At 41.8% G+C, this 23447-nt stretch overlaps 1 protein-coding gene across 1 annotated transcript in view; it reads left to right on the forward strand.

The window, feature by feature from the left end:
* Positions 1-23447, forward strand: part of LOC109926059 (zinc finger protein 721-like) — a 45310-nt gene that overhangs the window by 15644 nt on the left and 6219 nt on the right. The window contains exons 5-6 of the mRNA XM_048619393.1: positions 17334-17438; positions 17768-17836. Of these exons, the coding sequence (XP_048475350.1) occupies positions 17334-17438; positions 17768-17836 (174 nt within the window). The remainder of the gene's footprint in view (positions 1-17333; positions 17439-17767; positions 17837-23447) is intronic.

Consider the following 23447-nt stretch of genomic DNA (forward strand, 5'->3'; position numbering starts at 1 on the left):
TTCACTCAAGTTGTGAAGACTGAGGCTTGATTTGATTCCTGTTTACAAGACTCTGAAAGATGTCGACAAGGTGGATGTGAGTGAGTTGACAAATGGGGACACTGTTTCAGAATCAAGGATCACCCTCTTTAAGCTGAGGGGGCAGAAAGGGATGGAGTATGCAAATGTAATTTAAAAGGCAGCAGACTGGGCAATGGGGGACAAAAATGGTAAAATGACAAAAATGAATGACTCCTTGCTTAATTGCATGCAAGTATTCCAAACAAAATCAATGAATTAACCACTCAAGTAAAGGTTATTGATCTCGTAGCCATCACAGAGACAAGAAGATTACATTTTTTATTATTCATTAACAGGATGAGGGTGTCACTGACCAGGCAGCATTTATTGCCCATCCCTAATTGCCCAGAGGGTGGTTAACAGTCAACCACATTGCTGTGGGTCTGGAGTCACATGTAGGCCAGATCAGGTAAGGATGGCAGTTTCCTTCCCAAAAGGGGCATCAGTGAACCAGATGGGTTTTTCCTGACAATGGCCATCATTAGATTCTTAATTCCAGATATTTTTTTAATTCAAATTCCACCATCTGCCATGGCAGGATTCGATCCAAGATCCCCAGAACATTATCTGGGTCTCTGGATTAACAGTCCAGTGATAATACCATTAGGCCATCACCTCCCCTTAACATAACCATCCCCATGGTTAACATTGTTACAAGGAGATTAAAACTAGGCATTAAATATTCAGGGTATGTGACTTTTTGAAAGGACTGGTAGGAAGGAAAGGATGGTGAGGTAGTTTTGTTAGTATGAGATAGAGTACATTAGCAAGAAATTATCTTGGATTAGAAAATGTAGAATCCACATGGGTGGAGGTAAGAAAGTAGGGGAATGATAGAAAATTGGGTTCAGTGAGTCAATTACCCATTTGTCCCCTTTTCCTTAAAAGTCCAAAAGGACTGAAAGTGATCACTTTTGTTGATGACAGTGTTTACATTTCATGCAGTGTGAATAAGACCTTAACACATGCAATCGCATTGAAGCAGAGCAGCATCACCATTAGATTCTGGGGAGAAACACAATGCCCACTTCTGCCACAGGGGCCATGGCAGCAGTGAGTGGAATCTGTAAAAATCTCTGCGCTCAGAACATCCCTTCTTGTGCTGTTGTACATTGCAAAGGTCAGACAGAGACTGCTTGGACCCACCAATCATTGCTGATTTATCGTTTGAACAAACCAGCTGTAAAACATGTCGTTGAACCATCTGAACCCGCCCCAAGCCACTTTCAAACTCTCAGACAATTGGCGTCTCTCACTCCATTCCTGACACACGGAATCCCCGCAACCAGTGAAAATATGTTGACCTTGACACCCTAGTGTTGCTGGGGGTTCAAGACCCTTGCTTTCCTCTGTCCTCTGGGAGCAGTTTAATCTCCCTGTTCCCACAGAGCGCATCATCAGTTCTCAGCTTCTTCCGAAGTTTGGCCCCTGGTACACCTTTCAGATAAATACAATTTTCTGTGAACGAAGGACCAAGCCGCAATTTCCGTCCTGTCACCTGTCAAACACCTGTCCTCAGATCGTAACCGCAACAAGAATAAAAACAGGCTAAGTAAAAGAATAAAATTATTGATAAATGCATTTAATTTAATGTTGTCTAACTAGCAGGAAACCCCACCCAAAAAAAAGGTTTCCCCGAGGACTCTTAATACTTAATTGCAGCTTTGGTTCAAACATTGAGAAAGAGCTGAATTCCAGAGTGAGGTAAGAGTGACAGAAAGGCTGCATTTGACCGAGTCTGGCATCAAGCAACAAAATGGGAGTCAACAGGAATCCGTGGATCAACTTTCCTCTGGTTAGTCATCCTTAGCACGAGGGAAGATAGCATAGTTACTGGAAGTCATCTCAGCTCCAGAACATCTCTGCAGCTGTTCCTCAAGGTTAGTTTGCTCAGCTCAAACATGTTCAGTCGCTCCATTAATGACTGCCCTCTATCATAATGTCAGAAGTGGGGTTGTTAACTGATGATTGTATGGTGTTCAGCACCACTTTCGTCACCTCACATATTGATACAGTTCATGTCCACATGCAGCAACACCTGGACAACATCCACACTTGGGCTGTTAAGCAGCACTAATGCCATAGTATGGCACTAATGCCATACAAGTGTCAGTAATGACCATCTCTCAACAAGAGAGAATCCCAACATCGCTTCTTGTCATTCAATGGCATGACCATCATTCATTCCTCCACTCTCAACATCCTGGGGGGTTACCATTCTCCAGAAACTGGGTCAGCCACAAAGATACAGTGGTTACAAAAACAGGTCAGAGGCCAGGAATCCTGTAGCGAGTAACTCATCTCCTGACTCCCGAAAGCCTGCCCAGCATCTACAAGGGATGAGTCAGTAATGTGGTGGCGTACTCCCTACTTGGTTAGATGCACGCATCTCCAAAAACACACAAAAGGCTTGACACCACCCAGCACAAAGCAGTCCTCTCCAATTGGCACCCAATTTTGTACATTGAGTCCCTTCACCACCGATGCACAGTGGCAGTTGGATGTAGCATCTACAAGATGCACTGCAGTGACTCACCAAGGCTCCTCTGATATCACCTTCCAAACCTGCAACCTCTACCATCTAGAAGGTGGAAGGCAGTAGTTACATGAGAATGCTAGTTCCCTCCAGGTCACAAATCACTCTGACTTGGAAGTATATCCCCCTTCCTTCAGTGTGACTGGATCAAAATCCTGGAATTCCCTCCATAATAGCATTGTGGGTCCACCTACAGCAAATGGACTGCAGCGGTTCAAGAAGGCAGCTCACCACCACCTTGTCCAGGACACTTAGGGATGGAAAAATAAACACCTGAAATGCCAACGAGTCATGAATGAATAAAGAGGTTATGATATTTAAGGGGGGTGTAGTTCTGACTCTGTCTCTGATCCCTCACTCATTTTCACTTTGTCACTTTCCAGTTCTGTCCTGGCCAATGCTGGGGTAACCTTTACTCGGTCTTTACTTTTCCTGGAGTAGCATGAGTTGTAAGTTAGGAGCTTGAAGCAACAAATCAAACATGGGTGTAAAGGATTCTCCAGTTCTTTAATTTGCTCCTGTCCAACTCTTGGACAGTTGTTAATTAACCCAGTCCAAGTTTTTATCCATTATTAATGAATTAATCTCCCTGAGTTTGTGAACATTTCCTGTGGGTAGAATTCTCTCCTGATCATTTAAAGTCAGTTTCTCTCTGGAGCATGTGTCACAATCTTAATGATGTCACAACGTTGTCTCATTGTTCCCCAGATCACATTAACCATTTCATGTCCCGTTTCTCAAGGAGCTGCATTCTCTCTTCGGTGCAGGTTCACTGTTAACTTACTGTTATTTTCTTTCATATGTGACACACCATATCTGCACGTACACTGATAGCCCAATATCATGGTACGTATTCTCAACTTTCAGGTGCATTTATTGAAAGATCAAAACGGTATCTGTCTCAACATCTCCCATGTGCTCCCGATATTTCAGGTACTGTCAAGGCTATCACAGGTGGTTTCCTGAAACAAAATTTTGAGGCAAAAAATGCAAATGCTTGCATAGAAAGATGTCAATTTATTCATCTCATCTAAACTTTTCAGAGTACGCTCAAATGTCGGTGGATACTTGATTGATAGGTTCTCCTGAACGATACCCAAAAAGAGTTCATCTAGTTTGTTTACTGTCCTGTACAATAAATCAATAATGTGTTTAAAATTCCAGGGTGCTTGATGGATATAAGCTGGCAGAGCTATGGGGCTAAAACAAGGATTTACACTTATTCTAGACAAAGTGAGCATAACCTCAAAGGGCTAAATAGCTTCTCTCCCTGCCCTTCCACAATGACTCTATGATCTAAAGAGAATAGGGTCAGCTGTTCCAGTCTCTCTCTTCAGAAATCCCAAATCCCTGGTGACATTCTTGTTAATCCTGTCTTGAATATCTCAAGTAACTTCACATCACTCTGTAAAGACATGGCCCATATATAAGGATCCTTTCTACACGGATAGAGTTGAAAAGCAGGAAAATGATGTTCAACTTATTTCACATCAAGGTTCGACTCTGCTGGGAGCACTGTTACCATTTGTCATCTCCATTTAGAGAAAGGAAATAGAGGCACTGGAGAAGGGATTCACAGAGTTATTACTAGAACTGATAGCATTTAACCCTCAGGAAAGGCCGGGGGGCTTTTCTCTAGAAAAGAGAAGACTGAAGGATGACCCAATGGTAGACTTTAAGCTGATAAAGGAGTTCAAAAATCCAACAGGGATTTCATGAGAAACCTGTTTAGCCAGTGAGTGGTGAGATTATGGAGTGATGTGGAGGTGCCAGTGATGGACTGGGGTGGACAAGGTCAAAAATCACACGACAGCAGGATATAGTCCAATAGGCTTCTTTGAAAGCACCGGCTTTTAGGGTTCTGCTCTTTCTTCAGGTGTCATGCCACAGCAAGTGGTTGAAGCAAACAACAGGCATACGTTTAAGAGAAAGCTAGATGCACACTGATGAAGGACAGGTCAGGATAAGATATTTGTAGTGTTTGAAAAAAAGAGGGAAGAAATGACAAGGCAAGAAGCAGAATACTATAGAACATGACAAACAGTAGAATGCAAGCCTGTGCAAGTAAGTAGAGAATAATGCCAAGAGCAAGATGTATCCACATATGGAAATAATCGGTACAGTCTAGCCGGTTTACCCACATAACCACAGAAGAAGAGAAGTCAGCCGTTTTGCAAAGTTAAGAGGGCAAGAAGCAGATGTTACTCGGAGTATCACTTGACGTGAAGAGGTCCAGGGTCCAGGTCACAGATGGTGCAAACAGATAACTATGTAAGAAGTGCACAAAAGCAGAAGTTTGAGAAAATCATAAGCTGGCGGGGGGGAGGGTTTTGCAGAAGCCACACACATTGTGACATTCAGGAGATATAGGATACAAAACCACAACTTGCTCCTGCCCAAAGTAGCTGACTTGAACTTTTATTTTTAGTCAACGTTGCATGCGACCATTGTGATGCGGAAATGTATAAATATGTTAGGTTCTGCTTTAGCCCATGCTGCGTTGTTACAAACTTGAGAAAAGAAGCCACTATAGCTACCTTTTCAGATTGTGGGCTCTTTACTGAGACTACTTATGGATAGTAGTTACCCTCCAAACACACAGGGGGAGAAAAGAGCAGAAGGATGTGCTGATGACGGGAGATGAAAAGGGTGGGTGCAGGCTCATACAGAGCATAAATACTGACAGAGACCAATTGAGCTGATTGGTATGGCCCTGTGCTGGAGAGTCAGTGGAACAAAGACAAATGTATTTATTTTAGATTAACCTGTATTGGCAGGAAAAACACTGTTTACCATCCAGGGTAAAATAAATGTACTTTATCAGCTTTTGAGGATCATTTCAGTGGGAATGTGCACTCCCAGGATCAAAAAGCAGCAGCCCACTGGAAGCAAAGTGGTGAGAGAGGCCAGTCCAACAGAAAGAAATCATTTGAGCCTCTCACCTGACCCACTGTCAGAATGAACATGGTTCAGGCTCATTTTTTAAAAAAATATTCATTCATGGGAATGAGGGTATCGCTGGCCAGGCCAGCATTTGTTGCTCATCCCTAATTGCCCCAGAGAGCAGTTCAGAGTCAACCACATTGCTGTGAGTCTGGAGTCACATGTAGGCCAGACCCGGTGAGGATGGCAGTTTCCTTCCCTAAAGGACATTAGTGAACCAGATGGGTTTTCCCAACAATCGACAATGGTCATTATTGGGTTCCTAATTTCAGACAATTTTTTTTTTTTAAAAAAGCTGAATTCAATTGCCACCATCTGCCATAGCAGGATTTGAACCTGTGTCCCCAGAACATTACTTAGGTCAACATTCCATTGATGATACCACTAAGGCCATCACCTCTCCTGGTATGTGTTTTTCCCCTCAGTCATTCATGCGATGAGGGTTTCAATGTCGAGGTCAGCATTTATTGTGCGTCTTTACTTGTCCTCCTCAAGAAGGAAGTGGTGAGCTGACTTCGGGAACTGCAGTCCTTGTGGCATAGGGACATCCAAAATTCTGTTAGGGAGGAGTTCCAGGATGCTGACCCAGTGACAGTGGAGGAACAGCCAATTTAGTTCCAAGTGAGGACAGTGTGCTTGGAGGGGAGCTTGTAACTGCTTGTCTCATGTAACTACTGCCCTTGTTCTCCTAGTTGGTGCAGGTTGAGAGTCCTGTCTAACAGCACTGATGTTGTTGCTGATTAACAGCAGCTCCAACTTCTGTATTCACTTATGAACTTACTTATATTTCTGCAGAGCGGAGGCAATAGTCAAATTGTATTATCACTGGGCTGTTAATCCAGAGGCTAAGTTAATGATCTGGGGATCTGGGTTTGAACTCTATGATGGCAGATGGTGGAATTTGAATTCAATTTTTAAAAAAAAATTTGGAATTAAGAGTCTAATGATGACCATGAATTTGTCGTCAATTGTCAGTAAAACCTGTCTGGTTCACTAATGTCTTTTCGGGAAAGAAAATGCCATCCTTACCTGGTCTGGCCTCTATGTGACTCCAGAACAACAGCAATGTTGGTGACTCTTAACTGTCCCCTGGACAATTTTGAATAGGCAATTAATGTCAGCCTAGCCAGTGACGCCCTCATCCCATGAAAGAATAAAACTTAAGTAACTTTAATGAAAAGACAGACAGATTTTTAAATTATTAATGGATTATGGAGAGCCGACAGGAAAGTGGAGTCGAGGCTGGGTCAAAATCCTGGAACTGCTTTCCTTACAGGGCTGTCGGTCTGACTGCACTAAATCTTCAGTGGTTCAGGGGCATGACTTACACCATCTTCACAAGGGCAATTAGAGATGACCAGTGATTGCTAGCCAAGTCAGCAACAATCCCATAAAAGAATAAATGCAATCAAACATAACAAGTGCAAAGATTATAAATTGGTGGATTGAAAGCAGCATGGATCTTGCAACCGCTCCTGAGATTCAGGCTTATTTCTAGATTTACTTCTGGATTTCTTCCAGTTATTACATTTCAGTCATATAAGATTTTTATTTTGATTGATTTTTAGTTCTTTCATAGTTGAGAATGTAATAAAAATGCATGCAATTTTTTTTTTGCAACAGAGTTCTGTTAATGGACTTCATGGAGAGGCCTATATGTGGACGGCTCGGTTTTTTGATCTATAAAATATACGCGTAGAACAGAGATTTTTATTAACATTGCTAAGGAGATTTGTTTTAAATTGCAGAGAAGAGTTTTTTTTAAAAATGGAGTCGTGTTTACGGAGCTATGAGAGAGGCCTACATGTGGACGGCTCTGGAGTGAGTTTTTTTTAATCAGAATATTGAATGCTGTCTGCTGGAACACTTTTTTCTTTAAATTTGATTGTTCAGCTTGATTCCTCAGGTTCATTTTATTGAAGATTTATGTGTTTGATTTCTTTATTTCTTATTTTTTGCATGCTTCATATTAACTCTTTGGATAAGGAAAAGTATTTTAAATATAAGGTGCTATTGTAAGCTGCTTCTTTTAGGCTTAATGACATTGGAGGCATACAAGAGAACCAGAGTTAGGTGGCTGGTATATTTCAAGAAGTGATTACAGAGCAGGATCAAGGTAAGAAGGTAGTTCAGAAGTCTGCTGTGGCTATTTCTCTCTCAAACTGATACTCAGTTTTGGGTGCTGTTGAAAAGCACAGAGGAAAATAGAAGAAACAGTAAGATCTTAGGCTCAAAGAATGAATCTTATGTTAGGTTGGCAAAATTTAAAAGATGAATTATTGTAGGGGAGTCTCCTGTCAAGGGCACAGACAGGAGATTCTGTGGCAGTGAGCGTGAATCTAGGATAGTGTGTTGCTTTCCTGGTGCCAGGATTAAGGACTCTCAAAAGGTTTGATGCACTTTATTAAAGGGGAGAGTGGGAAACCAGAAACAATTGTACACTTTGGTAGCAATGACATAGTTAGGGAAAAGATTAAGTCTTTACAGAGTGAATATGAGAGGTAGGTAGAAGATTAATAAACAGAACCTCAAAAGTAGTAATCTCTGTTTTACTCCTGGTGCCAAGCCCCAATGAGGAAAGGAATAAAAGGATAAGGGAGATAAATCAATGGCTGAACAGGTGGTGTAATGGTCAGGGATTCAGGTTCTTGGATCATTGGGATCTCTTCTGGGGCAGAAAATACATATCCAAAAAGGATGGGTTTCACCTGTGCTGGATAGGAACCAATATCCGAGTGGGAAGATTTGCTGGTTCCATTAAGGGAAACTGTAAGCTATTAGAGAGAGGGGGTAGAGGGATCCTAAGTGACCGAGTAAACAGAAAGATTGATGACGTTAATTTTGAATCGGAAAAGAACAAGTTAATTACAAATGACAGACAAGAGCAAGTCAGAGAATGAAGCAACTCTGAAGAATTAAACTGCATTTATTTCAATGCAAAAGGATCTTACAGGTAAGGCTAATGAACTCAGGGCATATTTGGGAACTAGGGATTGGGACCTCATAGCTATTACAGAAACTTGGCTGAGGGATGGACAGTACTGGCAACTCAATGTCCCAGGTTTCAGATGCTATGGGAAAGATAGACAGTGAGGCAAAAGAGAAGGTCAGGGTGGGGGGGGCAAGCGGTGGGGGGCGGGTGCAGTGTTTTTGATTAAGGAAAACATTACTGCTGTGACCAGGGGAAGATATTTCTGAAAATTCATCCAGTGAAAATATATGGATTGAAATTAGAAATAAAAAAGGAACAATCACCTTGATGAGATTGTCTTATAGACCCGCCAAAGTCAAAGGGAAATTGAGAAACAACCATGCAGAGAAATCTCAGATATATATAAGAATGATAAGGTTGTAATAGTAGGGGATTTTAATTTTCCAAACATTGACTGCGACGATCATAGGTTTTAAAGGTTTGGATGATGAAGAATTTATGAAATGCCTTCAAGAAAATTTTCTCTATCAATGTGTAAGTGATCCTCCCAGAGAAGGAGCAAAATTTGACCTTCTCTTGGGTAATAAGACAAGTGACTGAAGTCATAGTCGGGTCTAGTGATCATAATTCTACTTCTTTGAAATAGATATGGAAAAGTAATGCACAGGAGAGGTGATGGCCTAGTGGTGTTATCACTGGACTGTTAATCCAGAGACCCAGATAATGTCCTTGGAACCCAGATTCAAATCCCACCACTGAAGATGGTGGAATTCGAATTCAATAAATATCTGGAATTAGGAATGTGTTGATGACCATGAACCCATTGTCAGAAAAACCCATCTGGTTCACTAATGTCCTTTAGGGAAGGAAACTGCCATCCTTACCTGGTCTGGCCTACATGTGACTCTAGACCCACAGCAATGTGGTTGACTCTTAACTGCCCTCTGGGCAGTTAGTGGTGGGCACTAAATGCTGCCTAGCCAGCAATGCCCTCATTCTGTGAATGAATAAAAATGAATAAAGAAAAATTGGAGTAGACTGTTTGCAGGTAAAGGGATGTCTGATAAGTGGGAGGTTTTCAAAATTGTGATAACAAGAGTTCAGAGTCATTAGATATAAAGAACTGGGTTCAAATGAATCTCTTCAACAGTATAAGGAGTGAAGGGGCATTCTGAAGAGGAAGATCAAGAAGACAAAGAGAGGATATGAGGTAGTCTTGGCAACTAAGGTCAAGGATAATCCAAAAAGATTCTACAAGTACATTATGAATAAGATAGCAATGAAAGAGAGAGTAGTGCCCCTTAAAGATCAAAGAAGTCATCTTTATGTTGAACATCAGGAGATGGGAGAGATATTAAATGAACTTTTCGCGTCAGTTTTTACTGTGGAAAAAGAAATGCAGGCTAGAGATTGGAGGCTAAGAATTCAGGGAAATAAATATTTATGTTTTGAAACATATAACAGAAGATTATATGCTGGAGATCATAGAAAAAAATAAAGGTGGATAAATCCTTGGGACCTGATTTAGTATATCCAAGGACTTTGTGGAAAGTTTGGGAGTAAATTGTGGGTCCCTTGCAGACATATTTGTCATTTCATCTGACAAAGGAGCAGCACTCTGAAAGCTTGTGAATTCAAATGAATCTGTTGGACTATAACCTGGTGTCGTGCAACTTCTGGCTTTGTCCATCCCAGTCCAATGCCAGCACCTCCACATTAGAAATATTTGTGTCATCTATAAATATGGGTGAGATTCTGGATGACTGGAGATTGGCTTTATTTAAGAAGGGATGTAAGGAGAAGCTTGGGAACTACAGACATGTGATTCTGAGTTCAGTGATGGATAAGTTGTTGGAAGTGATTTTGAAAGATAGGATTAACATGCATTTGGAGAGGTAGGGAATGATTAGGGGTAGTCAGCATGGTTTTGTGTGAGGGAAATCATGTCTCACAAACTTGATTGAGTTTTTTGAGGAAATAACTAAGAAGATTGTGAGGGCAGAGCAGTAGACATTGTTTACTTGGATTTTAGTAAAGCCTTTGACAAGGTTCTGCGTGGTAGACTATTTAGTAAAGTTAGATCACATGGGATTCAGAGTGAGGTTACCAATTGGATACAAAATTGGCTTAATGGTAGGAGACAGAGAGGGTTGTTTTTTGAACTGGAGGTCTGTGACCAGCAGTGTTCTACAGCCATCGTGTTCACAGTGCTGTGGGTCCACTTCTAACATCATTTATATAAATTATTGAGATGAGAATGTAAAAGGTATGGTTAGTAGGTTTGCAGATGACACCAAGATTGGTGATACAGTGGATAGTGACGGATATCTAAGATTACAAAGGGATGTTGATCACTTGGGTCAATGGGCTGAAGAGTGGCAGATGGAGTTTAATTTGGATAAATGCAAGGTAATGCATTTTGGTAAAACAAACAAGGACTTATACAATAAAGAGTACAGCCTTGGATAGTGTTGTAGAACAGAGACACCTACAGGTTTAGGTAAATAATTCCTTGAAGTTTGCATCACATATAGATGGGTTGATTCAGAAGGCATTTAGTATGCTTGCCTTCATTGCTCACACCTTTGTGTATAGGAGTTGAGATTGTACAAGATATTGGTAAGGCTTTTTGTGGCGTACTGTGTCCAGTTCTGGTCTCCCTGTTATAGGAATGATATTTATTAAGTTGGAAAGGATTCAGAAGAGATTTATCAGGATATTGCCAGGAATAGAGGATTTGAGTTTATAAGGAGAGGCAAAGTGCATGCAGGTGGGACTAGTTTAGTTTGGGATTATGAACTGGGACTCTTTGCAGACATTACGAGCATCATGGGCAATGGGGAACTAGTGGATTTGGTGTATCAGAATTTCCAGAAGGCATATGACAAGGTGCCACACAAAAGGCTGCTGCATAAGATAAACATGCATGGTATTATGGGTAATATATTAGCATGAATAGAAGATTGGTTAACTAACAGAAAACAAAGAGGAGGGATAGTTTTTCTGGTTGATGATCAGTAGCTTGTTTTGTGCCTCAGGGATCAGTGTTGGGACCACAATTGTTTACAATTTACCTAGATGATTTAGAGTTGGGGACCAAGTGTTGCATGTCAAAGTTTGCAGATGACACTAGAATGTACGGTAGAGCAAAGTGTGCAGAGGACATAAAGTCTACAGAGGGATATAGATAGGTTAAGTGAGTGGGCAAGGGTCTGGCAGGTGGAGTACAATGTTCTTAAATGTGAGGTCATCCATTCTGGCAGGAATAACAGCAAAATGGACTATTATTTAAATGGCAAAAAATTGCAGCATGCTGCTGTGCAGAGGGACCTGGGTGTCCTTGTGCATGAATCACAAAAAGTTGGTTTGCAGATGCAGCAGATAATTAAGAAGGCAAATGGAATATTGTCCTTCATTGCTAGAGAGGGATGGAATTTAAAAATAGCGAGGTTATGTTGCAGCTGTATAGGGTGTTGGTGAGGACACACTGGAATACTATGTACAGTTTTGGTCTCCTTACTTGAGAAAGGATATACTGGCACTAGAAGGGGTACAGACGAGGTTGATTATGGAATTGAGAGGGTTGGCTTATTAGGATAGATTGAGTAGACTGGGAATTTAAAAGAATGAAGGGGGTTCTTATAGAAACATACACAATTATGAAAGGAATAGATAAGATAGAAGCAGAGAGGTTGTTTCCACTGGTGGGTGAAACTAGAACTAGGATAGCCTCAATATAGGGGGGAGCAGATTTAGGACTGAGTTGAGGAAGAACTTCTCCCAAAGGATTGTGAATCTGTCGAATTCCCTGCCCAGTGAAGCAGTTGAGGCTACCTCATTGATTGTTTTTAAGGCAAAGATAGATAGATTTTTGAACAGTAAAGGATTTAAGGGTTATGGTGAGTGGGTGGGTAAGTGAAACTGAGTCCACGAAAAATATCTTATTGAATGGCAGAGCAGGCTTGATGAGCCAGATGGCCACACCTGCTCTTATTTCTTATGTTCTTATGGACCAAAGGGTCTGTTTCTGTGCTGTATGACTCTATGACTCTATAAGTCATTCAACATTCGATGTATTTACAAATGTGATTAAAATCCAGCATAATAGGTGGAGGGACAGGTAGTGCTGAGGAAAAAGGTAGGCTGCAAAACGTCTTGAACAGGCTAGGAGAGTGGGCAAAAAGGTGGCAGATGGAATACAATGTGGGAAAGAGTCAGTCGATGCACTTTGACAGGAAGATTAGATGCATTGGCTATTTTCTAAATGGGAAAGGCTTCAGAAATCTGAAGCACAAAAGGGACTTAGGAGTCCTAATTCAGGATTCTTTTAAGGTTAACATGCAAGTTCAGTTGACAGTTAAGAAGGCAAATACAATGTCAGCATTCATTTCAAGAGGGCTAGAATACAAGAGCAGGAAGGTACTGCTGAGGCTGTATAGGATCTGGTCAGGACTACATTTGGAATATTATGAGCAGTTTTAGGCACTGTGTAAGGAAGGATTTGTTGGCCTAGGAGGGGTGTCCAAAGGAGATTCATAAGAACGATCCTGGGAATGAAGGGCTCATCATATGAGGAGCAGTTGAGGACTCTGGGTCTATACTCAATGGAGATTAGAAGGATGAGGGGTGGTTCTAACTGAAGCCTGAAGAATGTTTAGAGGCCTGGATAAAGTGGACGTGGAGAAAATGTTTCCACTAGTAGGACCCAAGAGCCCAGTCTCAGGGTGAAGGGATGACCCTTCAGAACTGAGATGAGGAGGAATTTCTTCAGCCAGAGAGTGGTGAATCTGTGGAACGCATTGCTGCTGAAGACTGTGGAGGTCAATTCATTGAGTGATAGATAGGTTCTGAATTAGTAAAGGGACCAAGAGTTATGGGAGAAAACAGGAGCATGTGCTGAGAAACATCCCAGCAATTATCGACTGGTGGAGCAGTCTCAATGTACCCAAACAGCCTAATTCTGCTCTTACATCTTATGGTCTATGGTCTTATGGTTACATGGAGATCAACTATGATTGTATGAAATTGTGGAGAAGGCTCGAGGGGCAGAATTGCCTACTCCTTGACCAACTTTAAGTGACAGTGATGCTAAACCCAAAAATCCACAGATCCAACAAAGGAGATTTAGGGAAAAGACAAGAAATAGTCTGATGAATTAGCATTCCAAACTTAGATAAGCAGTGTGTATCTGGGAGACAGTGATTCATATATTTAGACTGACGTGGAGGCTGTGTTATGCAATTGGAGCAGGCTGGAAGAGGAGCTTTGTCTTCTGGATATTTATCCTATCTCATATGCCTTGTCATGAAGGCATCAGTAATAGTTTGGAGCTCAGCCTCTGAGTGTGCATGTACATAAAGATGCAGATGACAGCTTTAATGACAGTGATTGAGGTAGTTTCTGGGCTGGAGGTGATCCATGTTGAATAGTTCCTCCACCCATCCTGTGGATTAGCTTCACTCTAGTGGGAAGCTTTGAGGATCTTGGGGTGGAGAAGGGAAAGTATTGATGAAAGAAAGATAGGGGTGAGCAATGCTGTTATGGCACAGCTTGCTTGACTGCAGTTTGCACACATATTGAATTTGTGGTAGGTTTGACTTAGTCAACTGGGATTGACTGTAGAGTGTGCTTCTGTAACACACACACACACAGCCTGAGTGAAAAATGTTCCAGTGCATTGACTGCAGAAAGACCTTTAACTGCTTACTCAGTCTGTAAAGCTATCACACTGGAGGGAGAATTGTTTGAATGAGACTCGTCAAATCTGGTGGATAACGTTGAAATCAGGATCATGAAGAATCTGTGAAAAAAAACAGGCTGTTGGGGGAGATTACAATCCACTACCCAACCCTGTCCACTCTAGAAACTCAACGCACTTGTTGCAGGGAGCGTCCTTCACCTGGTCTATAGGTGGAAGGGAATTCACAAAGTATTTCCACTGTTGTTATACCAACAAGCTCACTCCACACCAGCATTCTCCTGCTTTTAATGTGGAAAGGATTCAGTAAGTGATCCAACTGCAACACCAGAGGGGTTGTACCGGAGAGCCCATTCCACTATTCAAAGTGTGGGAAAGAATCATGCACTCCTCCAGCCAGCTGACACACTAGCAACATTAAACAGTCAAAAGGCCATTCATCCACTCTGAATAGGGAAAGGGATTTAGGCAGTCGTCAGTCTACTGGGGCATTGTAATTTTCACACAAATGCAAGACTTTTTAAAGCTTTTGTAATGGAAGTGGTTTAAAACCCAACTGTATTCCAATGCATTCATGCTTTGAAAAGATTATCGAGTCATAGAGCTGTACAGTATGGAAACAGACCCTTTGGTCCAACTCATCCATGCAGACCAGATTAAATTAATCTAGTCCCATTTGTCAGCATTTGGCCCATATCCCTCGAAACCCTTCCTATTCATGTACCCATCCAGATGCTTTTTAAATGTTGTAGATGTACCAACCTCCACCACTTCCTCTGGCAGCTCATTCTATGCATGCACCACCTTCTGCGTGAAAAAGTTGTCCCTTGGATCCCTTTTAAATCTTTCCCCTCTCACCTTAAACCTCTGCCCTCTAGTTTTGGACGCCCCGACCCTGTGAAAAAGACCTTATCTATTCAACCTATCCATGCTCCTCATGATTTTATAAACCTCTATAAGGTCATTCCTTAGCCTCTGATGATCCAAGGAAAACAGCACTAGCCTATGCTGTCTCTCCCTACAGCTCAAACCCTCCAACCCTGGCAACATCCTTGTAAATCCTTTCTGAACCCTTTCAAGTATCACAACATCCTTCCTATAGCAGGGAGATCAGAATTGCACACAGTATTCCAAAAGTGGCCTAAGCAATGCCCTGTACAACTGCAACATGACCTCCCACCTTCGATACTCAATGCACTGACCAATAAAGGCAAGCGTACTGAATGCCTTCTTCACTATCCTGTCAACCTGGGACTCTATTTTCAAGGAACTATGAACCTGCACTCCAACGTTTCTCTGTTCAGCATCACTCCACAGGACCTTACCATTAAGTGTATAAGTCCTGCCCTGATTTGCCTTTCCAAAATGCAGCACCTCACATTTATCTCGATTAAACTCCATCTGCCAGTCCTTGGACCATTGGCCCATCTGATCAAGATTCCATTGTACTCTGACGTAACCTTCTTCGCTGTCCATTACATCTCCAATTTTGGTGTCATCTGCAAACTTACTAATCACACCTCTTATGTTCACATCCAAATCATTTATATAAATGACAAAAAGCAGTGGACCTAGCTCTGATCCTTGTGGCACATCGCTGGTCACAAGCTTCCAGTCTGAAAAACAACCCTCCACCACCACCCTCTGTCTTCTACCATTGAGCCACTTCTATATCCAAATGGCTAGTCCTTCTTGTATTCCATGTGATCTAACCCTGCTAATCAGTCTACCATGGGAAACTTTGTCGAATGCCTTACTGAAGTCCATATACATCATGTCCACTGCTCTGCCCTCATCGATCCTCTTCGTTACTTATTCAAAAAATTCAATCAAGTTAGCGAGACATGATTTCTGATGCACAAAGCCTTGTTGACTATCCCTAATCAGTCAGACATAATCAAACTATGACAGAACTTCACAATACATTTGAGGTTGAGAATGTATTTATAAGACTAGAGTACCTAAATAAAGGTAATTACAATGTTGTTAGGGTTGTGTTGGCTGAACGAAGTTGGAAAATAGATTAAAATCTAATACGGGGATTAACAGCAACAGGCATTTAAGGAAATATTTCTATCTCTGAAAAAAATGGATATTCCACTAAAAAAGCAAAGACCCTGTACAATAAATGGTATGCCATTCCTGCCCAACTAAGTGAGTTAAAGGTTTATCAAAAACGTCTACGATACTACAAAGAGCTTTCAGCAAATTTTAGAAAGCAATAAAGGACTAAAAAGAAACTAAGAATTAAGAAATCAAAATATCTGTGAAATCATACTAGAAATATAAAAGCAGATGGTCCCTAAGATAGTGAGACTGGAGAATTAATAAAAGCAAAGAAGAAAATGGCGATTGAACTGAACAGGTATTTTGTGCCAGACTTCAGTGGAGAATAAACAAAAGAAAATACTTCAAAATCAAAATAATTAAAATAATGGGGAAAAAAAATAACAATTGTAATCACCAGGAATAGGTACTGGGAAAAGTACTAGAACTGAAGATTTTCAAATTCTCTGATATTACAGGATAGGAATTCAGTACAGATAAATCTAATTGATTTAAACATAATTTCCCCTGTCGAACTGCAAATACCTGCCCACCACACAGTCTCTCCAATCTACTGGTTGTAACCCTAATCAATTCCAGTATCCTTCTCCTGGATTTCAGGCTAATTTTCCTCTCCAGAAGGACGTGACTCTCGGGTTCAGTTTCACAGTTACCTATTGTCCCCTGCAATATAACACCCTGGTGTGCAAATCTTTATCAACAACGAAAACAAAAACAGAAATTTCTGGAAAAACTCTACGTTCTCTCCAAAGATGCTGCCAGGCCTGCTGAGTTTTTCCAACAATTTCTGTTTTTGCTTTTGTTTCTGATTTCCAGCACCCACTGTTCTTTGTTTTCTTTTGCAGATCTTTATACCAGAAATTGTAACTCTAATTGGCTAAAGGGGTCTCACAATCCAATCCAATCCAGTGACTACCCACACGTACACAGAGGAAGCTGAAGAAACTCAGCAGCTCTAGTTGCATCTGTTGAGAGAGAAACGTTTCAAACCCAATGTGAGTCTTCTTCAGCACCACTTACAGGCACGTTATTCCATGCTGCGGTCATTATGCACACCACCCTCTACCATTCCCAACATCTTGTCATCTCAAATCCAGGCTTTTGGAGCTTGGCTCGGATCATGGTGGCCTGAACTCCCACAAGGCGCAGCGCGGTGGAAATCGCTCTGTGCGAGGCACGGGCTATGGATACCGACTGCGCATGTGAAGACATGGGGAGCAACTGCGCATGTGTAGAGAATGTAAGGCAACGTTACACCCTTTTGTCATCTCGCAGTTTGTATTTGACCAATAGAGAAGGTTGGATGACCGGAAGGAGGCTGGTCCTCCAGCCAGTAAGAGCTTCCCTATTGTCTGAATGCGGAAGTTGGACAATGAGCTCCTGAAGCTGCCAGTTCCTGCCCAGCAAAACTGCTGCTGTGTCTCTGAATGAAGATTGAGCTTCACCCCTGACTGCAACTTCCTCCTCAGTCCAATATCTGTGAGCGAAAAACTCTCTTTTTTCCACGTTTCTTTTTATTTTCTTATTCTAGGGTTAATTTGTTGATTGCAGGAACTGAGAGGAAAGGAAGTAAATCCAGCAAGGGGCAGAGTCTGGAAAGGTTGGCCAAGGTCTTCTCTCTCTCTTAAAGACATTGACATCCATTGCTCCCATTGTTTGAGACGTTTCTTTTTCTAGCCAAAAGTGTGGTTTTTTTCCTAATGTTCATAATTCAAGGATGTTTTCCCCAGGAGTTGGAGAACATTTAAGGGGCCACTGAATGAATTTGGGACAGAAATTTGTCTAGTGTTATTATATGGTTTATTTTAAAATTAGTACTTATGGTTCAACAATAACTTCTAGTATTATGATATGGTACCTTAGCTGTGTTATTTATTTCCACTCGTCCAGTTCTAGAGCAGGGAAACAGACGCTTTGCTTCAACTCGTCTATGCTGACCAGATATCCTAAAACTGATCTAGTCCCATTTGCCAACATTTGGCCCATGTTCCTCTAAACCCTTTCTATTCGTGTACCCATCCAGATGTCTTTTAAATGTTGAAATTTACCGGTCTCCACCAACTCCTCTGGCAGCTCATTCCATACACACACCACCCTCTGCATGAAAAAGTTGTCCCTTGGATCCCTTTTAAATTTTTAACCTCTCACCATAAACTTACACTCTCTAGTTTTGGAATCCCCTACCCTGGGAAAAAGACCTTGCCTATTTATCCTATCCATGCCCTTCATGATTTTTTAAACCTCTAAGGTTTGAAAGTATAAATCTGTCTAAAATTTTTATAAACCTGTTTAAGGTACCTCAGCCTCTAACAGGAAGGAAAAATGTTTCAGGGAATAAATCCCCAGCCTATTCCAACTCTCTGATCCCGGCAACATCCTGGTAAACCTTCCAATAGCAGGGACACTAGAATTAGAGTCATACTCAACAGAAGCAGACTTTCTGCCCAACTTGTCTGCACTGACCAGATATCCCAATCTGACTTCGCCTGATTTGTCAGCATTTGGTCCCTATCCCTCTAAACCTTTCCTGTTCATATAACCTATCAGATGCCTTTTAAATGTTGTAATTGTACCTGCCTCCACCACTTCCTCTGGCAGCTTGTTCCATACACACATCACCAATGTTTAAGTTATCCATGTGATATAAGAGATTAGAAGTGGATAACCTAGTATAGAATAATCTGATAGATATTTATGATGACACATACTAAAATACATAAATACTACATTCATATGCCTTGCTTGAAATGATCTGCATTAAGCTGGAACTTGTGATCTTTGTACCCTTAGGCCCCATGCTATCATACAATGATGATATCACCAGCAGGATTTCTAAAGGTACACTGAAAAATTGACAGTGATGATATGCAGTATTCCAGAAGTGGCCTCACCAATATCCTGTATAGCCACAACATGACCTCTCAACTCCTATACTCAACGTTCTGACCAATGAAGGTAAGCATACCAAATGCTGCCTTCACCATCCTGTCTACCTGTAATGCCACTTTCAAGGAACTTTTTACCTGCACCCCTAGATCTGTGTTTGACAACACCCCTCAGGGCCCAACCATTAACTATGTAAGTCCTGCCTTGGTTTGCCTTGCCAAAATGCAATACCTCACATCTATCTAAATTAAACTCCATCAGCCACTTCTGGACCCATTGGCCCATCTGATCAAGGTCCCGTTGTACTCTCAGATAACCCTTTTCGCTGTCCACTACACCACCAATTTTGGTGTCGTCTGCAAACTTACGAACCATACCTCCTATATTCACATCCAAATTATTTATATAAATAATGAAAAGCAGTGGACCCAGCACTTATTTTTGTGGCACACCGCTAGTCACAGGTCTCTAGTTCAAAAAAACAACCCTGCGCCACCACTCTCTGCCTCCTACCATCAAGCCAATTTTGTATCCAATTGGCTAGCTTCCCCGGATCTAACCTTGCTAACCATTCTACCATGAGGAACCTTGTCAGATGTCTTACTGGAGTCCATATAGACAAAGTCCACCACTTTGCCTTCATTTATCTTTTTTGTCACTTCTTCAAAACACTCTGTCAAGTTTGTGAGAGACAATTTCCTACGCAGAAAGCCATGTTGACTGTCCCTAATCAGTCCTTGCCTTTCCAAATACCTGTAAATCCTGTCCCTCAGAGTCCCCTACTACTGATGCCAGCCTCACTGGTCTATAGTTCCCTGGCTTTTCCTTCCTTAAATAATGACACCACATGAGCCACCCTCCATGCTATGACACCTCACCCATCGCTGCTGATGGTAAAAATACCTCAGCAAGGGGCCTGCAATCTCTTCCCTAGCTTTCCACATAGTTCTGGGATACACCTGATCAGGTCCCGGGCATTTATCTACCATTTTGCATTTTAATTACCATTTTTGCACCTCCTCTTCTGTAATATAGACATCTTTTAAGATATCATTATTTATTTCACAAAGTTTACTAGCTTACAAATCCTTTCCTCACTGTAAATACTGATAAAAAATAGTCAAAGAACAAAAAACAGTACAGTGCAGGAACAGGCCCTTTGGCCCTCCAAGCCTGCGCCGACACATTTTGCCCTTTCATACTAAAACTGCCTTCACTCACAGGATCTGTGTTCCCTCTATTCCCTTCCTATTCATGTATTTGTCCAGGTGTTTCTTGAATGCTGCTATTGTGTCTGCTTCCACCACCACCTTTGGCAGAATGTTCCAGGTGTTTACCACCCTTTGTGTGAAAACTTGCCTCACACGTCTCTTTTAAACTCACCCCCTGCACCTTGTACCTGTGTCCCTTAGTAAGTGGCCCCTCCACCCTGGGAAAAAGCCTCATATTTTCCACTCTATCCATGCCATTGACAATCTTATAAACTTCTATTAGGATGCCCCTCAACCTCCTGCGTTCCAGTGAAAACAAACCCAGTCTATCCAACCTTTCTCGATAGCTAAAATCCCCCATACCGGACAAAATCCTGGTAAACCTTTTCCGTACCCTCTCCAAAGTATCTACATCCTTCTGGTAGTGTGGTGACCAGAACTGCGTGCAATATTCCACGTGTGGCCTAACTAAAGTTCTATAAAGCTGCAGCATAACTTGCCTATTCTGATACTCAGTGCCCCTTCCAGTGAAGGCAAGCATGCCACAAGCCATTTTTACTGCCTTATCTACTTGCACTGCCACCTTCTGTGGACCGGCACACCCAGATCTCTCTGCATATTGATACTTCTAAGGGTTCTACCATTCAATGTCTACTTTCCGCCTGTACTTGACCTTCCAAAATGCATCACCTCACATTCGTTTAGTATCTCAGCCATCTCCTGTCGTTCTGCACGTAGATGGCCTTCTCGATCTTTAAGGGGCCCTATTTTCTCCCTAATTACTCTTTTTGCCGTCCTAACCCTATTTGATGAAACTATCTCACGTACCCCGTTTGCCGCCCTCATTTCCCTCTTAAGTATACTCCTACTGTCCTTATATACTTCTAGGGAATCACTCTATCCCAGCTGTCTATACCTGACACATGCCTCCTCCTTTCTCTTGACCAGAATGTCAAATTTTCTAGTCATCCAGCATTCCCTACACCTATCAGCGTTGTCCTTTGCACTAACAGGAACATAATGCTCTGAAGGCCTTCCACTTTCCAACCATCCCTTTACCTGTTCATAGTCAGCTTTTGAAAGTCCCTGCCTAATATCGTCAAAATTGGCCTTCCTCCTATTTAGGACCTTAACTTTTAGATCAGGTCTATCCTTCTACATAACCATTTTAAAACTAATAGAATTATGGTCACTTGACACAGGGTGCCCCTTCCCCCCCGAGTCACTTCAGTCACTCGCCCTGCCTTATTTCCCAAGAGTAGATCAAGTTTTGCTCTTTCTCTAATAGGCACATTCACATATTGTATAAGGAAATTTTCTTGTACACACTTAACTTCCGCTTGGGATGTCATGTCGCAGCTGTACAGGACATTGTTGAGGTCAATTTTGGAATAGGTTGAATAAGCTGGGGCTTTTTTTTCCCTGGAGCGTTCAGAGGACGAAGATTGGGATGGTCAGTGATCACGAGTTAGACCAAAGGGTCTGTTTCCGTACTGTATAAATCGATAAGCCCTTAACACTGTGGCAGTCCCGGTCTACGTTTGGAAAGTTAAAACCCCCTACCATAACAACCCTATTATTCCTACAGATATCTCCTTACATATTTGCTTCTTAATTTCCTGCTGACTATTGGGAGGCCTGTAGAACAATACCATCGATTACCCCTTTCTTATTTCTCGGTTCCACCCAAATAATGTCAGTGGATGTTCTCCCAGGAAAATTGGACAACTGTAAAGTTATCCTTAATTAAAAACGCCACTCCCCCTCCACTCTTGACCCCCTTTCTCAGCTTCCTATAGCATCGAGACCCCAGAACATCAAACTGCCAGTCCCTCCTTGAGTCATGTTTCTATGATATTCCAGTCCCATGTTCCCAACCATGCCCTAAGTTCATCTGGCTTACCTGTCAGGCCTCTTGCATCGAAATCAATGCAGTTTGATTTGTCAGTCTTAGGATTAGGCTTTACTGGAATTAGAAATAGATTTTATTGTCATGTGTACTCAAGTACAGGGACACAGGAGTATAGTGAAAGTATACAAAGTCATCATTCTTGGTGCCATCTGAGGTACAAAGGTACCTTAGTACAAAATCTTAGGTACAAAGTTAAAAGTTCAGCATTACAGTCCTCCTTAAGTGCTTAGCCTGCTGGGCTCATGCTGTTCTTACATCATCAACACAGTTACTTCATTTTCAGGCTTCTGCCACGCTTTTGCCTGCCTTGATTATTTAACCTGCTCCTCTTATTTACTGTACCAGCTTCATACTTATCACTTTTCCCACTATCTCTTTGGGTCCCCCACCCACAAGTTTAAAGCTTCCCGAGTATCACCAGCAAATCTCCCCACCAGGATATTGGTCTTGTTCCAACTCGGGGCAACCCATCCTTCTTATATTTTCTACCCCAGAAGAGATGTCAGTGGTTCAGAACTGAATTCTCGCCCTTTGTACCAACTCCTTGCCACACATTCACCAGCCCTGTCCATATGGGACCAAAGGAATCCATTTGGCAACTCAGGTCCATGCTGATTCTGTATTGAGCAAACCAGTCATTCCCATTCTCCCTCATATCCCCAGATACTTATTTCCCTCAACTGCCAATCTAATTTCCATTTGGAACCACCTCCCATTCCACCACCTTTGTTTGCAGAGTTCCCAGTAAAAACCATTCACTGCCCGAGTAATGATCTACTTAGCATCATGCCAGCAGCCTGCATCAAGACTTCTTCTCTCTATGTCCAATACAGGAAGTGTGAGTGGGATCCCTCAATCAACATTTTCCTCTGATTTCATTTTGAATCAGCAACTTCAGGGGAGTTGGGAGGGTGGATACTGCATCAACAGAGTGAGAATGGAGTGTGTAGGATGGAGATCTACATTCTCTGAAACAAGAGAGGAAAGGATGTTCCAAAGAATTTTGTTTTGAATTTCTACCTTCCAATGAAACTGACAGCTCTCGTTATCTCTTTTTTTACAGGATATTGAAAGGGGAGGATTTACAAACGGAAGTTTGACCACATGTCACCGATATCTGACAGTCATTCAGTCTTTCATGAGCTGAATATCATTATCTTTTTTAATTTGGACGGAGAAATGTTTGTTGAGTATCTCTGCTT

Source organism: Rhincodon typus, chromosome 42 (assembly GCF_021869965.1).
Source record: "Rhincodon typus isolate 14 chromosome 42, sRhiTyp1.1, whole genome shotgun sequence".
Taxonomy (NCBI): domain Eukaryota; kingdom Metazoa; phylum Chordata; class Chondrichthyes; order Orectolobiformes; family Rhincodontidae; genus Rhincodon; species Rhincodon typus.